Source organism: Toxoplasma gondii, chromosome VIII (genome assembly GCF_000006565.2).
Source record: "Toxoplasma gondii ME49 chromosome VIII, whole genome shotgun sequence".
NCBI classification, from domain to species: domain Eukaryota; phylum Apicomplexa; class Conoidasida; order Eucoccidiorida; family Sarcocystidae; genus Toxoplasma; species Toxoplasma gondii.
In genome coordinates, this window is record NC_031476.1 from 5,867,897 (window position 1) to 5,883,058 (window position 15,162).

Below are 15,162 nucleotides of genomic sequence, written 5' to 3' on the forward strand. Positions count from 1 at the left end.
TCGAGTTTCCGAGACTGCCATCGCCTTACAGATGTCCTAAAAATGCCTGTGACGAAGGGCAGGAACGAAAATGTGATTTTCATCATTTCTTTCGCGGAGTCCAGTGTTGGGTCGGATGCTCACGCCCCAAAGCGTTAGAGCCATCATCTACGCCTTCAAATTCGTTGTTGAACAGGAAGGCATATTCGGCGTCTGATCAGGTTCGAAGCGCTTGCCCAGCCGCAGGGCCTCCCTGATTAGTAATCCGCCATAACATAAGATTGGTTCGCGACTTTCTTCACCAGCCTCTCAGCAGTCTGCTTCGTCATCCAAGTATCCACCTATCCCCCACTGCGTCAGCATGTCGCGATCTCGAGTTCTACACTCGGGTGCCTCGCCCGGTGCCTCTGAAGGCAGCGGTGTAGCTAAAACGTTCGGCGTTCATGACCAGCATGCATTTGATCTTCTATATCAGCTCCACACGAGCGGTCTCAAACTTTGTGTTGAGTGGCGAAACGCGCCACCTCAGGAATTGCGTACGAATTCTTCTCTCCTTCAGTCCAGTTCTGAGTCTTCCGACCCTCAGTCCTCTTCTCAATCACCACCTTTCTCTTCTTTCCCGTCATCCGACACTACGAGTACTCCGTGCACTTCAGGACCGAAGGCAGATAACGCACCAACAGCCCAAATCGTATCGTCGCCTCACCCCCAGTATGCTGCAATGTCGAAACGCTCTTCAGGCGGAGACGACGAAGGACAAGAGGGATTCGAGGCACTTGATGCAGTGCTGTGCATCCCGTTGAAAAATGGTTCAGAGGCAGCTCGATTGCTTGTGAGGCGATCTGACAACGGTAGCCTGTCTGAGCCGTTTAGTTCAACCATCGAATTTACACTTAATCGACAGAGTGTCATATTCCTTCCCTCCCACCAGTCACATAAGAATGATCCATCCCCCTGTTTAGAAGACCCCAGTCAGGAATGCATCGTGCCGTCACAAGAACAAGACGTAATAACACGCGTCGAACAAGCAAAAAGGACTCTATCGCCGATACCGGTATCTACCCACGGATGTGAGAAGGGCGTTGACAATTCAACGCAGATGAAGGACGAGACGGCAACATTAACGCCCTTTTCAGCTCCCTCGCACCGTTCGTGCCCATCCCACATCACCTTAGCAACAGGCTGCAAAGCTCCTGGTCGTCCTGAAGGAATACACAGCCCTTGTGGAGGCTCTTCCTCCTTCCCAGACCGCCAGGCTCGTAGCACCTCTCCTCAGCAACCGCCTCTCATCGAGTCACGTCCTGCGACCACCGTGTCCCCGGCCTCGGGAGCACCTGCCCGTGTCCATTCCGTATCTCATGCGGGTCCTGGAGAAGCCGGCCCTTCGGTCTATTCGTTGCCATCTGGTACCAGGTTCTCGTCGTCTTCTGTGAAAGTTGCGTCTCTCTTATCTGGCACGTCGCAGCTCGTTCCCACTTCTGTACCAGGTGGCCAATGCCGTGAACCTGTCCTGCTCAAAGGACCCGGTGGCATCGAGATTATGATACGCTGTCGGTGCTTCAAGCCACAGGCTTCTTCCTTTTCCACGGGATCACACAATGGCCCAGACGCTAGGACTAATTGCCGACCACACCTCCCGTGTACGGTAGTCTATGAAGCCTTGAGGATTCTTCAGTTCTACGGCTTCCAACAATGCGCACTTCTGTCATCTCTGATACCTCCATCTTCTTATTCGAAGGGATGTGGCGGCCTCGAGCAGGTCCTGCTCAAACTCAATTTGCAGGTGCTCCGTGCTGAGACTCCTGCGTCGTCGGATGCGATTGTGTCATCTGAGGCACCAAAAGAAGCGCGAACTGCAGCGATACATCCAGTCGTTTCTAAAAAAAAAGAGGTGCCAGCGCCTGACAGTCAAATGTCGTCAGCCTGTGCAAAAAGTGAAGAGGACGGGAAGCAGACGGCTGCCACGCAAAACGCGGAGGCGGAGGGACTGCCTGCAGATGATATCTGCTCAGAGTTGTGTGGACACTCGGAAAAGGAGTGCGGCCTTGCGCCCAGGCCGATCCCAGGTGCCTGCTTGAGTTTGGCCTCAAAGCGAGACCTGTCGGAGTGTGGAAAAGATGACCTTAGGGATGGGATGGACGCGCAACAACTAAAGCCGGACGTGCAGGAAAGCGAGAAAACACAGGTCGGAATTAGTGGTGCGTTTGGCAGAATGCTCCAATCTTTAGGCTACCCGCAAGGCTCAGCCGACCTAACCATGGTGTACCTCGCCGCAGCAGGAATCTTGGTGAGTGGTTTGTTTATGCAGATCAGGAGCCTCGGGATAGCGTATTCGATGTGTGAAATCAATATTTCTCGTCGTTGAAGTGTGACGGTTTGTATTTGCTCCGAGGAAGCTGTTCGCCCCCGCCGGTGCTTTGTGACTGTTCTGAGTAGGTCGGTTATTGAGCAAGCATGCTTCACACTCACTATGTAATCAGCATTTTACTCCTGTATCACCTTTCTCCTGTGACTACCTTTACCTTGGTCAGCCATGGCAGAAGAACGAGACGAGCCGTTGCACTGACGGGAAGAAATGCCCTGACAATTACCGGCATCGTGTAGACAGGAAACGTGCTGTATGAGTGAAGGCCTAAGAGTATTAAGGAGCGTATTCTCCAGTGGTAGCTGCACAAAGCTTTCATCACTGTGCGCGCCTTAAGGCAGTGACCGCGATAGCCATTAAAGGATCTGTTGATTCAGCTTCGTATGCGTCCATTGATTGATTTCCTTTTCGTGTGCAGGGCCCCAAAGCAGATGGACCTATCAGTGGAAATGAAGCTTGTCTTCCCGCTTCATCCGACTCGGATCAACACAAGGTTTTGACGCATGCCGCAAACCCGCCTGTGTCGTCCAATGGAGGCACAAACAAGTATACCTGTCCGCATTCGGCACCTGCGATACAAGGAAGCGATCAGGGTAAATTGAAGCCGCTGGTGTCTTCGAATGCTAAGCTACCGCACGTTTTACCTAGTTCGGCACAAATGTCTTCCCCAATTCAATCGTTACATGCAAATCCACTTCGATCCAATGCTCATCAGGCTTCCTATCAGAGCGGAGACCTGAACAATCTATGGCCGCCTGTCGATAGCAGCGAAGTGACGACAGCTTCGATGGTCGACTCAGGCCCAACGGCGTCAAGTGACAGCTGTATACCACCTAAAGGCACAAGCGAAAGAGCAAGTCCGAGCATACCTGGGGGATCAGAAGTCTCTCACACCTCTCCCAATGATTCGGACCACGCATCTCGCTATCGCCTTGCCGCCGTCGCGGCCGCGGCTCTTGCAGCGGCAGTGGCCCGCAAGCAACGGCGGGAGGCGTCCGATTGCCAGGCAGCCGAGACAGGGCAGCATGCGTTTTGTGTTGCTTCTCAACAACGGAGCGTGGAGGAGCGCGTCTATCAGCAGAACCAAGTGACGCGCTTCCCTCCTGGAAAGCGTGTTCTAGGTGGCCGACCTCAGGAAAAAAAAGCAGAGCAGAAAAGCCAACGAGGAAGCGACAGCAGGTCGAACCCTTTGCTTCAGTGTTGGCTTCTTAAGGGCCACGAGAAGGCATCCTTTCCGTCTTCAGGTCATCCCTCTCAGGGCCATACAATGCTCGGAGGGAGCCAAAGAAGCCCAGAGGGAGCAGGAACCCCAGAGGTATTCAAGTGTCAAAACGGCGAAGACAGGGGACAGTCTTTTTCGACTGATCAAATGGAGGGTCAGGCGACCACGCAAAGCCGACGCATTCAACAGTGCCACACCGAGCAACCCCCGTTTGTGTCCGGAAGGGATAAGCGTCTCCTGAAGCAGCAAGAAAGCCAGGAGGAGTGGAGCTCGTCGACTTCTTGGGTCAATAGACGGTTCGGTGGTGGTCGTCGAATACCGCGAATGGTAACCGTTTCTGAAGAAGAAAACCAAAGTCCTGTGGCCTCCGACGTTGTCCGCAGCGGACCGCAGTGTGCCGGGCATCCCATTGAACGAAACGAATTAGAAACATTCAAGGAAAAGATGCTAACTGCAAGAAGCGAAAAGAGGTGAGACAACGACGAATGGTTTCCGCACTCAACTTACTCGGTTCCACAGATGGAGAGTAATCGCTGCAAATGAAACTCCCGTTGTGCTTTGATGCATACAACAGCAGTTCCGTTCAGCAGAGCGCTTCAGCAGAGTTCCTTTTGAGACTCCTAGCAATGTTCTGCTCGTTGTTCGTGTCGTCACCTTCATCTACTGGAACGCCCTTCTCCATAGACGTCTCTTGTGGATCCAGAGAGAATCATAAGCAAATCTCAGTAATGTTGTTTGTGGTTGTCCCAGCTCAGACAATCGTTTGTTGACTTTTTTAGTTTGGTCTCTGCAGGCATGCCCTACTCCACTCTCTTTGCCCGTTGCCTTATGACGTTTTTGACTGTTATTTCCTTTGCCTTCCGTAAACCAGCGCTGTGTTTCATTAATGGGCTCTTCACTCGACAAGGCCCCCACCTCGGCATCCGCAGTTTCTTTTTCGGATGCACTCGTGCGGTCTTCTCTGGAACGTACCGCTTTGTCTGTGGAAACTGCGAAAGTTAAACACTCTTTGTTCGCCGTTCATGCAGCTTGAACATTTTTTTCTACGTACTCCCCACATCCTGAGGTTTCACAAATGCCTTTCTGCAGTCAACAGTTGTACTGTTCTGGTGTTGCGATTGTCGCATTCCGCTTCATTTGTCTTCCTGCAGCCCAATAGCAGGCGGTGACGGGACTACGGTGAAAACCCCTCTATTTTCCATGAATGAGCGACAGGTTCAGCACACTAAAGGACTGCAGTCTGCGTCTGGCTATGAGCCATGTGATTTTCCCGATAATCTTCGTCATCTGCCTGATCCGCTTTCCAAGGCCTACGGTCGGCAAATCGAAAAGGAACGTTCCGGCTCCCAGCGTGTGACGGACAGTCCGAATGCTTCAGCCCTTTATGAGCCACACGCCACCTTCCTGCGATGTCGACAGGCACTTGAAAAAATACTCGAACAACATAGAACGCTTAATCAGCTGCCTGGTGTAAGGCACGGTGCACGGGTCCCGCCTTCCATCCACCGGAACGCATCCTCAGCGCAAATGGATCTAACAGATACCATAGGTTCATCTCTCGTGGGTGGAGGATCCATGGACGTTAGCAGCCTCCCTCTGCCTGGAAAGCAGTTGCAAGTCATGGCGGGAGTTTTTGGCGAAGAGTCATTGCAGGGCTATATTCGGGCAATTTCCCTTCTCCTTGACCCAAGACTAAACACGTCAGAAGGTGCTGTACAACTGTTCTCGCGACTCATTGCTGACAACCAGACTTCCGATGAGGAAGACGAGCAAGAGACGCCAGTTGTTTCGAGCACGCATCTCGCTGCTCCACCGTCATCACCTGTAAGCAATGAACAGGCGCGAAATAACAGCGGCGGCGAACCAAAGACTTCTGCGGAGCTCCCCACTCTCCAAAGGGTTGTAGGGGGCTTCGGACGTAAACCGGAGAAGAAGGAGTCCGTCGTGCAAGCGTCGAAAACCGAACAAGATTTCCAGCGCTCTGGTTCAGGGGAAATGCCAACTTCGTCTGCATCGGCAGCTGCCACCGCAGCGGCGGTAGCGGCACTGCTATCTTGGAAAAAAGCTCAAAGTTTACGCCGCATCTCCCCTGATTGCGATGGAAGTGAGAAAAAGAACCAATTTTTCGAGTCGTATGCAGCGCACACGCAGGAGCTGCTCTCTCGACAACGGCAGCAGGGACGAGACAAAGTAGGGGAGGCCGTTAGCTTCACGAATGCTTGCAAACAGCCTGTCTTACGTCACACTAAGCAAGAGAAGAACTTGCCACAGAGTGCGTTACCAAGAGGTGTTCTGCTTGATGCCGCTCGGGTGCTTCTAGCCACATCCGCGCAGCACTCTAACAATGGAGGGGAGGCGCTCCCACTGCACCAGGCCCTCGTGCACCTCTTGCTCCCCAAGGGTAACGATCGAGACGGAAAGAAAAAAGATAATGAGGATATGTTAGATCGCCTGACTCATCTTCATGAAACGCATAGACAAGGTAAGGCGGCTGAGCCTTCACTAGATACGCCACGAGGCGCAGTACGGTGGCAACTAGTGTCAATGCTTCTTGGAATGTGTCTGGTCAGCCACGGCATACGTGCACAACCCTATAAATTTGCCCTGGTCCTTTCTCCTTCCGTTCCCTTTCATTTCTCGTCTTCATACGCAACACAGAAATTCCCGTCCTTCACTTGCCGCGCCGCTTCGATGCATCATTTCGTGTTTGACTCCAAATGTGTCGTGAAGCTAACTGGCAATCTCTCTAAAGGCTGTTAGAGAAAAAACGGAAGATAGAGTAAGACGACGATCGAAGGCATCGTAATGCTTTCTTCTGCCGCTGCATGTTTCTCCACCGTAATTTGCTTTTCGACTGAGAGCCTACAGACGGGCGAGTTCACGGGGAAACTGTCTATGGCACTTTTCTTTTCTTGTGAGCGCTCTTCCTTCGTGGCATACTCTACTAGACTACGTTACACACTGTCTGCGTGGATCCCTCTCTCTGCAGGCCCATTGCCTCCTGAAAATGTATCGATTGAGGCGTTGAGGGCAAAGAGGTCATCCTCGTGGAATCACTCAGGGTTCGAACTGCGGGACAAGAAGAGTAACTCCCCTCTCGCCTACGATAACTCAAGCAAAAAGTTTTCACATTCGAGCCCAGATCACCGCACGGAAGGAGGAAGAAACGCAAACAGTAGGGAACCTTCGTGCCTTCAGCCGAAGGACACACCAACTGATCTGGACGCTCACCTGACATCCCACAGTGTTGCGGCAACGGTAAATGCCTCCGACGACGAAATGATTGAGGTACGCTCACTAGAGCATGTGCTTCTTACGAAATGACTTCTCCAGGGATATCTTCTTCAAGTTGCTTTGCCTGCTGACTCAGCCCAGAATGATATGGATCAGCAAAGGGAATGTGGTTTCATCTTTCTGATCCGAGATGGATACAGTCACACACTGACTTCAAAATTCGTCTTGTTCTCCCCGTAGAGAATTCGCATTTTGTGCGGCAGGCCACGAGACCTCTCAATAACATTGTCGCTCGCCATCATCAAATTTCGGTCCACCTGTTTGGAACTGCGTCTATCTGCTGCATATGCGCTCGCCGGATGCAATAGCGTTTCCATCTGCGAATTGTTAATTCCATTCGCTACTTACCCGAAGCGAGAGCTGTGTCGCACTCGACTGTCCGCTTCTTTTCGTTGTACCTTCTTGGTTTTCCTCTCGTCTTACGAAACGTCTCGCGTCTCGCTGAACCTAGGTCCGATATCAGCTGAGAGCCGCATCTCGACACACGTATCTGCGGAACTAGTAACTCGCAACAGTCTTCCGTTCGCACGCGTCGAAAGAATAACGTCCAACACAGTCCAATATTTACGTTGTACAGCTCTGCTGTTGGCTCGAAAAGGTAAACAGCGCCGGTGATCGGGATGCTTTTTTGGTGACAACGTTTGCCATGTCTTCTCCCTATGATGCTCAGGCTACTGCGGCAGCCTTGAAAGCGATAGGGCGACTCCTGACGATACGAGCATCTCGTAGGCTTCCGGAACGTCAGCCATCGGCATTACTACTTCCAGTCAACTCTCCATCCAAAACCTACACAGCCGACGAAGCATGCACAGGCACACAAGCGATAGCGCCCGGCAGCGCGGTCCAAAAAGTTACTGCAGACTTGCCGGTCGCTCGAAACCTCTCTTCACATATACGCCATATTTTGTCGACCTATGTGACCTCCCAAAAGGATGCGGGCGTCCTATCAGCGGCTCTGGCAGCTGCGCTGCGGCGAGATGGTCCTCCTTCTTCAGATAGAGTCCAGGCACTTGAGGTTGCAGATGCTGGTTGCGAGAGTGGTCTGCTTCAGTACGTGGACACTCACCGTCCCAGTCGAAAGCGCGTTCAACAGCCAGACGAGAAAACCAGAGAATCCGGAAGACAAGAGTGTGGTGTTGTCTTCTCCACAAGGGAAAAGCTTGAAGGAGGACCGACTGTCGTGCCTCCTGGGAAGCATGTACAAAGTGTTAGCTATGGGGTTCCGGCCCTGCACACTGGCCATATAGAGGCTGCTGAGAGCTTCACCCCCCAAAGACTTCGTCTCTTTCAGCAGCTTGCCAGGTTACATGGCTTGCCGCAGATCAATGGGCGCCCCGGGGCATCTTTCGGGGAGGAAGAAAACAAACTATCTGTCGGAAAAAAGGGTATTGTGCCTCAAGAGAAAGGCCAATTGTCGTGTAACACTGCTCGTATGAGTTCGTGCTCGCCAGTACCGCCGCTCCTCTCTTCAGATCCCGAAGGTAAACTAAATCAAGTCCTGCTATTGAAGTGATCCTTGTGGTTCCGTCTGTATCTATTTTCTTTTCCTCCTGTGTCCTGTAAGTCTCCCACCGACATGCCTTGGTCTGTGTTCGTTTACGTCACCCGTCGTGTGTTGCCGCGTTCTAATGCCTTCTACTGCCTCTTGCGCTTCTTAGTATGTATGGCTTCTCTGTTTCGCTCAAGACCCATTATGGTAAGGTGACATCTCCGCGTTTTGTTTATGTTCTCGTGCTGGCGTTTTCATCCATCCTGCGCCTTTCCTCAGCTTCATCAGAAGCATCAGCGGAAATTCATGTATGTCCGGCACCGCCTCCGTCGCCCGCCCACGCTGGTCTGCGCGTCCCTAAAGGCCCGCTGCAGACAGCCGCCTTACCGTGCTCTAAGGGTGGCCAGGAGCAACAAAGAAGAGAAGATGCTCATGTCATACCTGGAGCTTCTCGCGCAGATTGCCAAGGAACGGGAAACACGTTATGGCAGCAGATTCCCCATAGGACCTCCAATTCGGCCGCTGCTTCGTCCTTTGCGAGTGAGATGACAACAAACGATGAGCTGCCACTTAGGTTCCTTCTAGCTATTTTCGCATGATCGCCTCCCTAGGACGTCCTTGTCTGTCCGCCCACGGTTTCCGATTCCCAGTTGACCGTTCCCCGTGGTTCCTTCCTTCCTCAGTTCTGTGGTTTTGATTCCTCACCAGTATGGTCCTTTTGCGGTATCTACGCCTTGCTTGCCCCCTTCGGGTTTGTTCTCGTCCTCTGTCAGCCGACCAAGGAGTGCTTCAACTCCTTCTGCAGGCTCACGAATCTCTACAGAGGTCGCTCGCCTCAAACGCCCTCAAAAACAAGACCGACACACGCTTTCTCGAACGCCGGGACTTTGTGTTAGGCAAGAAAAAGGACCGCGACCATGCTAACAGACACCATCCAGACTCAAGCACGCAGTTGACTACCTCGCAGAGAGATGCCATGAATCTCCTCGGCTTTTCTTCTTCCCGAACGCAGTTGGAGGCGGAGATGCTCGGCGGCCAGCCCTTTAACGGGCCAGGCGGCACAACTGGAGCAACGAATCAGTCGGATCAGCAATATGGGCTTCATACCCAGCGCCAGGGGAGCGAGGAAAACAATCAAGCACAAAATCAACAGATCGCCACGAAGAGGTACGGTACGAGAGTCTAACAATGCAAAATATCTGCCTTATATGCGGGAACAGGCAGACGAACTGGTTGTTCACAAGGTGCAACGAGCAAGTGTCGTACGAGAAAGTGGAAGAAAGGAAACGCGAATGACGTGGAAGAGGCGTCGACGAATACCTAGTGCTCACCAGCACAAGCTGCATGCGGTGCCACAGATATCTGAACATTTCTTAGGAGACTTGCATGTTTTGCTTGCTTTGGCAGATCTAAGCCCTTGAACCCGTACGCTACGCCGTTCGTCCCTCGATTCGCTCTGGCGAGCTCGCTGTCTGAGGAGGCGTCCTCGAATTCCCTCACCTCTGCCGATGCCGCCACTTCAGGTTCTCGATGGGGGGCTGATATCACGCCGGTTTCTTCCTCGCCCGGTCCAGTTCCAGTGGCTACAGATGCGTCTTCCTTTTCAGTTGGGCGAGGTAAGTCCCAGCGCTTCGAGGCGGCCGGTCAGTTCCCTCTTCCTTCCGGATCTGAGAAAAACCCTGACATCCTCGCCGCGCTTGGTGCGGAGAGGGGAGGCTCGGATAGCTGCGAGTCTCAGAAGGCGGTCCTTGAAAATGCTCTTCATGAGATCCTTCTTCAGCGAAGAGTTGCATCGCGGCGCACAGACCGCTCTCATCGCCTGTGCAAGCTGCCTGTCATTTTGCAAGAAGACTCGCAGGCACTACTGGCGGTACTCCGCAAACAGCTCGCTCAGACTCGTGACTCCGAATATGGTATCAGGACACTCCAGCTCAACCACGCATCTCAACCATCTCTCAGTCAACAGCTGTCAGAAACCTTAGCCGTGAAACGGGAACAGCAGAGGAGGGGGAGCGATAATGTTTGCACGCACGGACGAGAGAGAGAGGCTCATGAGGACGCGTGGCCACAGGAATCTTTCGTGTCACTTGTCAACAAGCAGCTTCTTCGGGCGGACGAGAAGCTTCTTCCGGACGCCTCGTTGCCTCAGACGGTCGTTCCAAAGGTAACTCTTGCTCAAAAGAGACAACACCTGCAGGCGTCTGTCTCATCCCACCACTTGCTCTGTACTCCACCACACACTGCCTCAGGAGTCCACGGTGAAGATGCTTCCTTCCTACAGAGCGCTGCAAAGAGACAACCCTTCAGAGGGGGGTCTCAGCTTCACCTGTCTGGCCTCGCTGTCCCGGATGCCGACCTCGTGACAGCAGAGAGCACACGAGAGGTAACGGAAAAAGGAAAGGAACGAGTAGCCGTGAGAAAAGCAGCGGTACAGCAGGGGGGTGAGGCGGAGGCAGGCGACTTTGGCTCGAGTGTCAGAAATACGAATCGACCCGAAACGAATACGGGAGACCTTTCTTCAGCTCTGTCGAAAGAGCACTTGACCTTGCTTCAACTCCAACACAGGATGCATGCTTTGCAGCTGCAGAGCCACCAAACTCGAGCTTCTTCGAGTGCTAATCTCGAGCGGCATCCTCATTCGTCGCCACTCTCTCCTCAGGTCGACTGTCCATCTTCTTTTGGAAGGCAGACGAGGCACCCTTCGCTGCATTCGAACAACGCACCAGTCGCTGGGGAGGCGCGGCTCTCGCAAGCGACTCTAACGGCAATTCACCTGAACGATAGCAGCAGCATTGACTCCATTCCTCCTTGTCCTCTCGTTCGCTCTCTACCTACACGGAGTAGCAAGAACGCTGCGGCAACTGGTCACTCCATTCTCTTGCAGGAGGCTTCACGCCAGAAAGGAGCACAACGGGACGCCGGCGTGAATCCAGAATCATTGTCGACTCCGCCCATGCGTCTGCCAGAACTACACACAGACTCAAGTAGTGACTCGTACTCTGTTGGCAACACAGCGGCCGCGCCCGTCGCCCTGACACAGGCAGCGCCTGAAAATGCGCGAAACGAGCAAGCTACAGGGAGGGACTCATCGGCCATTGACCGCAAATACCATGGCGGATCCTCTCGAATAGTGCTCAGTCAAGTGGATGTAAACGTGAAGGAACCCGGTAGGCAAGAGGAAGTGTTCGGTTCTCATGTTCCCGATACGAAAGGACGGATCTTGGGTCCGAAAAAGGGAGATGAAAATTCCTTGTCTCCCACGCAACAAACGCATCTGCTCCAAACAACACTTCTCGCCCTCTCCCGTGGGGGTTCCTCGCTGTCGCCTGCTCTCCTCGCTGCGCTCGGTGCGGCAGCCGCTTCTCCAGAGACCTTGCTAGGTCACCTGCGTAGGCTGGCTGCTGCGGAAATGAAAATGCCTTCTAGATCCGAGAAGGTGCTGGGGCAAGTGGACCCCTTTCGATCGGTTTCTTCTACCTCCGAAAATACTGGAGAGCCTTCGAATGAATATTCACTGCCGCGATCAGCCCCCTCGCGCATCAGCGAAGTCCATCAAGGAGACGACGTTGCTGGTGAACGCCTCCCGTCTCCCTCCCAGAACCTTCATCTCAGTCAGAAGGGCATCTACTCGAAGAATCAGCTTCTGAAGTTGAGTCGATGCCTTCTGCAGCAACAGGAGAGAAAGAAGAAGGCCAGGAGGAAAGCCGAGAGCTCCAGCGGGAGCGGCGATGATTCCGCGGATGAGGAAACAAACATGGTGAGGCAATCCCTCCCCTTTGTCGAACGCTTTGCGCTTCCAGGTGAAACGGCACCCGCTGGGCATGCCGTTCGGGGCTTGGCACGCGGCCCTCTGTCTCCAGGCATGCACGCGGGACCGCGAATTTTACCCGCCGGACGAAGTAAAGCCTCTGCGGCACCGCAAGGCAACAAGGTCGCCTCCAGGGTGCCCCCGCTCCTTTCGAATATCTTCCCACTTAACGCAGTGAAAGATGAACTCCAAACGGGAGGCACAGTCAAGGTAGCGGTCGCACCAGAGGGGCAGGTTCATTCGCTGAGCGAGACGGGCGAGAAACCGGCGGGTACCTCCACAGGCACTCTCTCGTTCGCTTCTCCGTCCGGGGCCACCTGTGGCTCTTCTCGGCCCTCTTCGGCAGCTTCCCTCCTCGCCACGGTAGAAGGGGCGACTCGAGACGCCCCTGACGAGACAGCAAATATCAGAAACACAGAGGGAGTCGAGGGGAAAGGAAGCGATGCGAAACCAGCGTCGCACTCCTCTCTTCGGCTTCCGCGAAGACGAGGGTCAGTGCCCACGCGCGACAAAGGAAATGATCAGAAATCTTCGGGGGTCGATGGCGGGATTGCAGGCAAGCATGGAGTGGAAGGCGGAAACCCGTCTAAACGACGGGGCAGCACCGCTTTCCTTGTCTCTGTTGGCTCCGGGAAACACGCGTCAACAACCTCAGCCTCCCCCTGTGGTCCTGCCACCAAAGGCTTAGAACCGAGGCTACCGAAGCACGTGTTTGCTGAGGACAGCGAGCGCAACACAAAGGCGCAAACACAGAAGAAAACGGGGGAAGAGGACATGCCTGCTGCAGGTGAAGCAGTTGCGAAAGACTCCCAGTCCAAGCAGCAGACCAATGCAGGCATGGCCACGCAACCTCGTCAAGGCGGGGGAGGGAAGTCTCGGGTAGGAAAGAGAGGAAGCCACACGCAACGTTCGAATTCTTCGTCCTTTCAGGACGGTCACCAGCCTTTATCAACAAGAAGCAAGGAGTCGTCTGAGAAAAACGATGTGTCCGAAGCTCCTGACAGTTCAGCCTGCCCAGGTTCCCTCGCGGACAGCCAAGCGCTTCAATCCGCATCGAAGAACTCACCAGGAGCGGACAAGGGCCCTGAGGTAGGGACGATGGGATGCCTGCAGAGGCAAAAAAAGACACAGACTGCCGTTGAAACAAGAGCGAATGTTGAAGACCAAGGTTTGCCAGAAGAGTCTGAGAACCACACAGAGGAAGAAAACCTCCACAAGAAGGTACAACACGGCGCACCTCAGTCGCACCTTGTCGCAAATTATTCGGCGAGCGTAGATAGGCATCCACTGGAAGAAAAAGAGGTAGTCAGAGACAGGAGCGTTGCCTCTGTATCCTCTTGCGTTTGCAGTTCCTCTGAGACAGGCAAGCTGGAAGCCATAAAACCACAAACCATAAATCCTACGGCGAGCACTGGTCCCAAACACCACAGGAAGAAGAAAGACACTCTCGGGAAGCCCGGTCAGGGTCTCGGAGGCTCTGTTATCTCGAAGACCCGCAGCCATAGCGACAGTAAAGATACATACAAAAGGTCAAGCATGGCAGGCGAAGCGGTACTGAGTGTGGCTGGTGAGGCGAGGTTCAGCGCGGTGCACAGGGAGACACGAATAACGTCGGCGTCGTCGAGCTCTTCAGATGAAATATGTGAGATGACGAAGGAAACGAAAAGGAACAAAGAGGAAACTGAGGCTTCCGCCACCTGTGTAAAGTAAGAGAAAGTATCGAAACGAAAGTGGTCGTCGGGGAAGACGACGTCAGAGACCAGAGCAGCCGGCGGGTACCCATAGCGAGAGAAGAGACAGTCGTGGAGCGGGGAATCTGACACAGCACTGTCAAGGCGACCTTTGCCGACTAACTCCACAACCTTGTGGAGTTGATCCCATTTACGGAGCGAAAGAGGAAACAACGCCAGAATGAGGTGACATGAGAGGGGATTCACGCGCACGAGGGATTCTGTCTCCCCAGCGGCTCCAACCAGACTCGGCAGCACAGAGGGAGAAAAACAGAGCAAGGGGGACATCCATGCGAGATATGAGCGCCGATTTGCATGAACTGTGCTACAGGTAGCAATGTTCGTGCCATGGGTCGAAACTGAGAAATGGAACATCTGAGTAAAAACGGAAGCTGCGAAGTTGCTAAAGGGGAAATAGAGAAAACGAGGTAGGGTGAGGGAAGCTGTGAGGCAGACGAGGTTATCAAATCAAGATTCGACAACCAGAAAATGCCCAACGAAAGAGGCACTTCAGTTGCTCTTCTCTTCCCTCTCACATTTCCTCTTCGTACCTACTTGTTCCCGTTCGAAACGACTTTTAATTTGGGGGGAGTCTAGGGGTGTGTGCAGTAGGCCTGTGCTGCCTCACGAAAAAGTGTTGTTTCTGATTAGGCCACATTCTTCCCTGTTTTCTCACACCCGCTGTTAGTTTACTGTTCTATTGAATGCAGACGCAAACATTTGCCTGTGACAGTGTCGCTTATTAAGAACCCTTATTGGCTCCCACTGTTGTGAGTGAGCTCGTATATCAATCATGCTTCCAAGATGCCGTTGTGTTATTCCCGTATGAGACGCTGGCTCGTCTGCAAACGCGAAAGTTCGTTAAAACAGAACTGACGAGGCCGGGCACTGCTTCGCGGACACCGTTGCGTGTTATGTGATGACTCTGCAGCCTGATCCACTGGATACTAGGAATTTTTTCCCGCTGCAACAGAGATATCTGGTTACATATATATATATATATATATATGAATTATACATTTCTGGCTCGCGGATCATCTGTACAGAGACAATATCTACAAATAGTATGATGATTTCAATACGTGGTCTAGCTATGATTTTTATGTTCTTAATGCCGGCTTTGTACGGAGGATATTGTAACTTCTTTTAAAAAAATCTGGTGGTTCGGAAGCCGTTTTCCCAAGAACTGACGCGATCTCCTATTTCCTAGTACCATTAGATACACGGATGTTGACAAGCATAACTAGATTTGTATAAACGACAAAAAGACATCAC

General features: G+C 53.0%; 2 protein-coding genes across 2 annotated transcripts; both read left to right on the top strand.

The window, feature by feature from the left end:
• Positions 1 to 340: 340 nt before the first annotated feature.
• Positions 341 to 4,040, top strand: TGME49_269365 (hypothetical protein; the record flags this gene model as incomplete). The annotated part of the gene is made up of 2 exons (XM_018781543.1): positions 341 to 2,266; positions 2,763 to 4,040. 2 exons carry the CDS (start codon positions 341 to 343, stop codon positions 4,038 to 4,040), a joined length of 3,204 nt encoding a protein of 1,067 aa, XP_018636579.1.
• Positions 4,041 to 4,766: 726 nt separating this feature from the next.
• On the top strand, positions 4,767 to 13,867 carry TGME49_269350 (hypothetical protein; the record flags this gene model as incomplete). The annotated part of the gene is made up of 6 exons (XM_002365585.1): positions 4,767 to 6,048; positions 6,556 to 6,854; positions 7,531 to 8,341; positions 8,629 to 8,889; positions 9,123 to 9,516; positions 9,757 to 13,867. The coding sequence occupies 6 exons, from the start codon at positions 4,767 to 4,769 to the stop codon at positions 13,865 to 13,867; spliced, it is 7,158 nt and encodes a 2,385-aa protein (XP_002365626.1).
• Between the last annotated feature and the right edge of the window lie 1,295 nt (positions 13,868 to 15,162).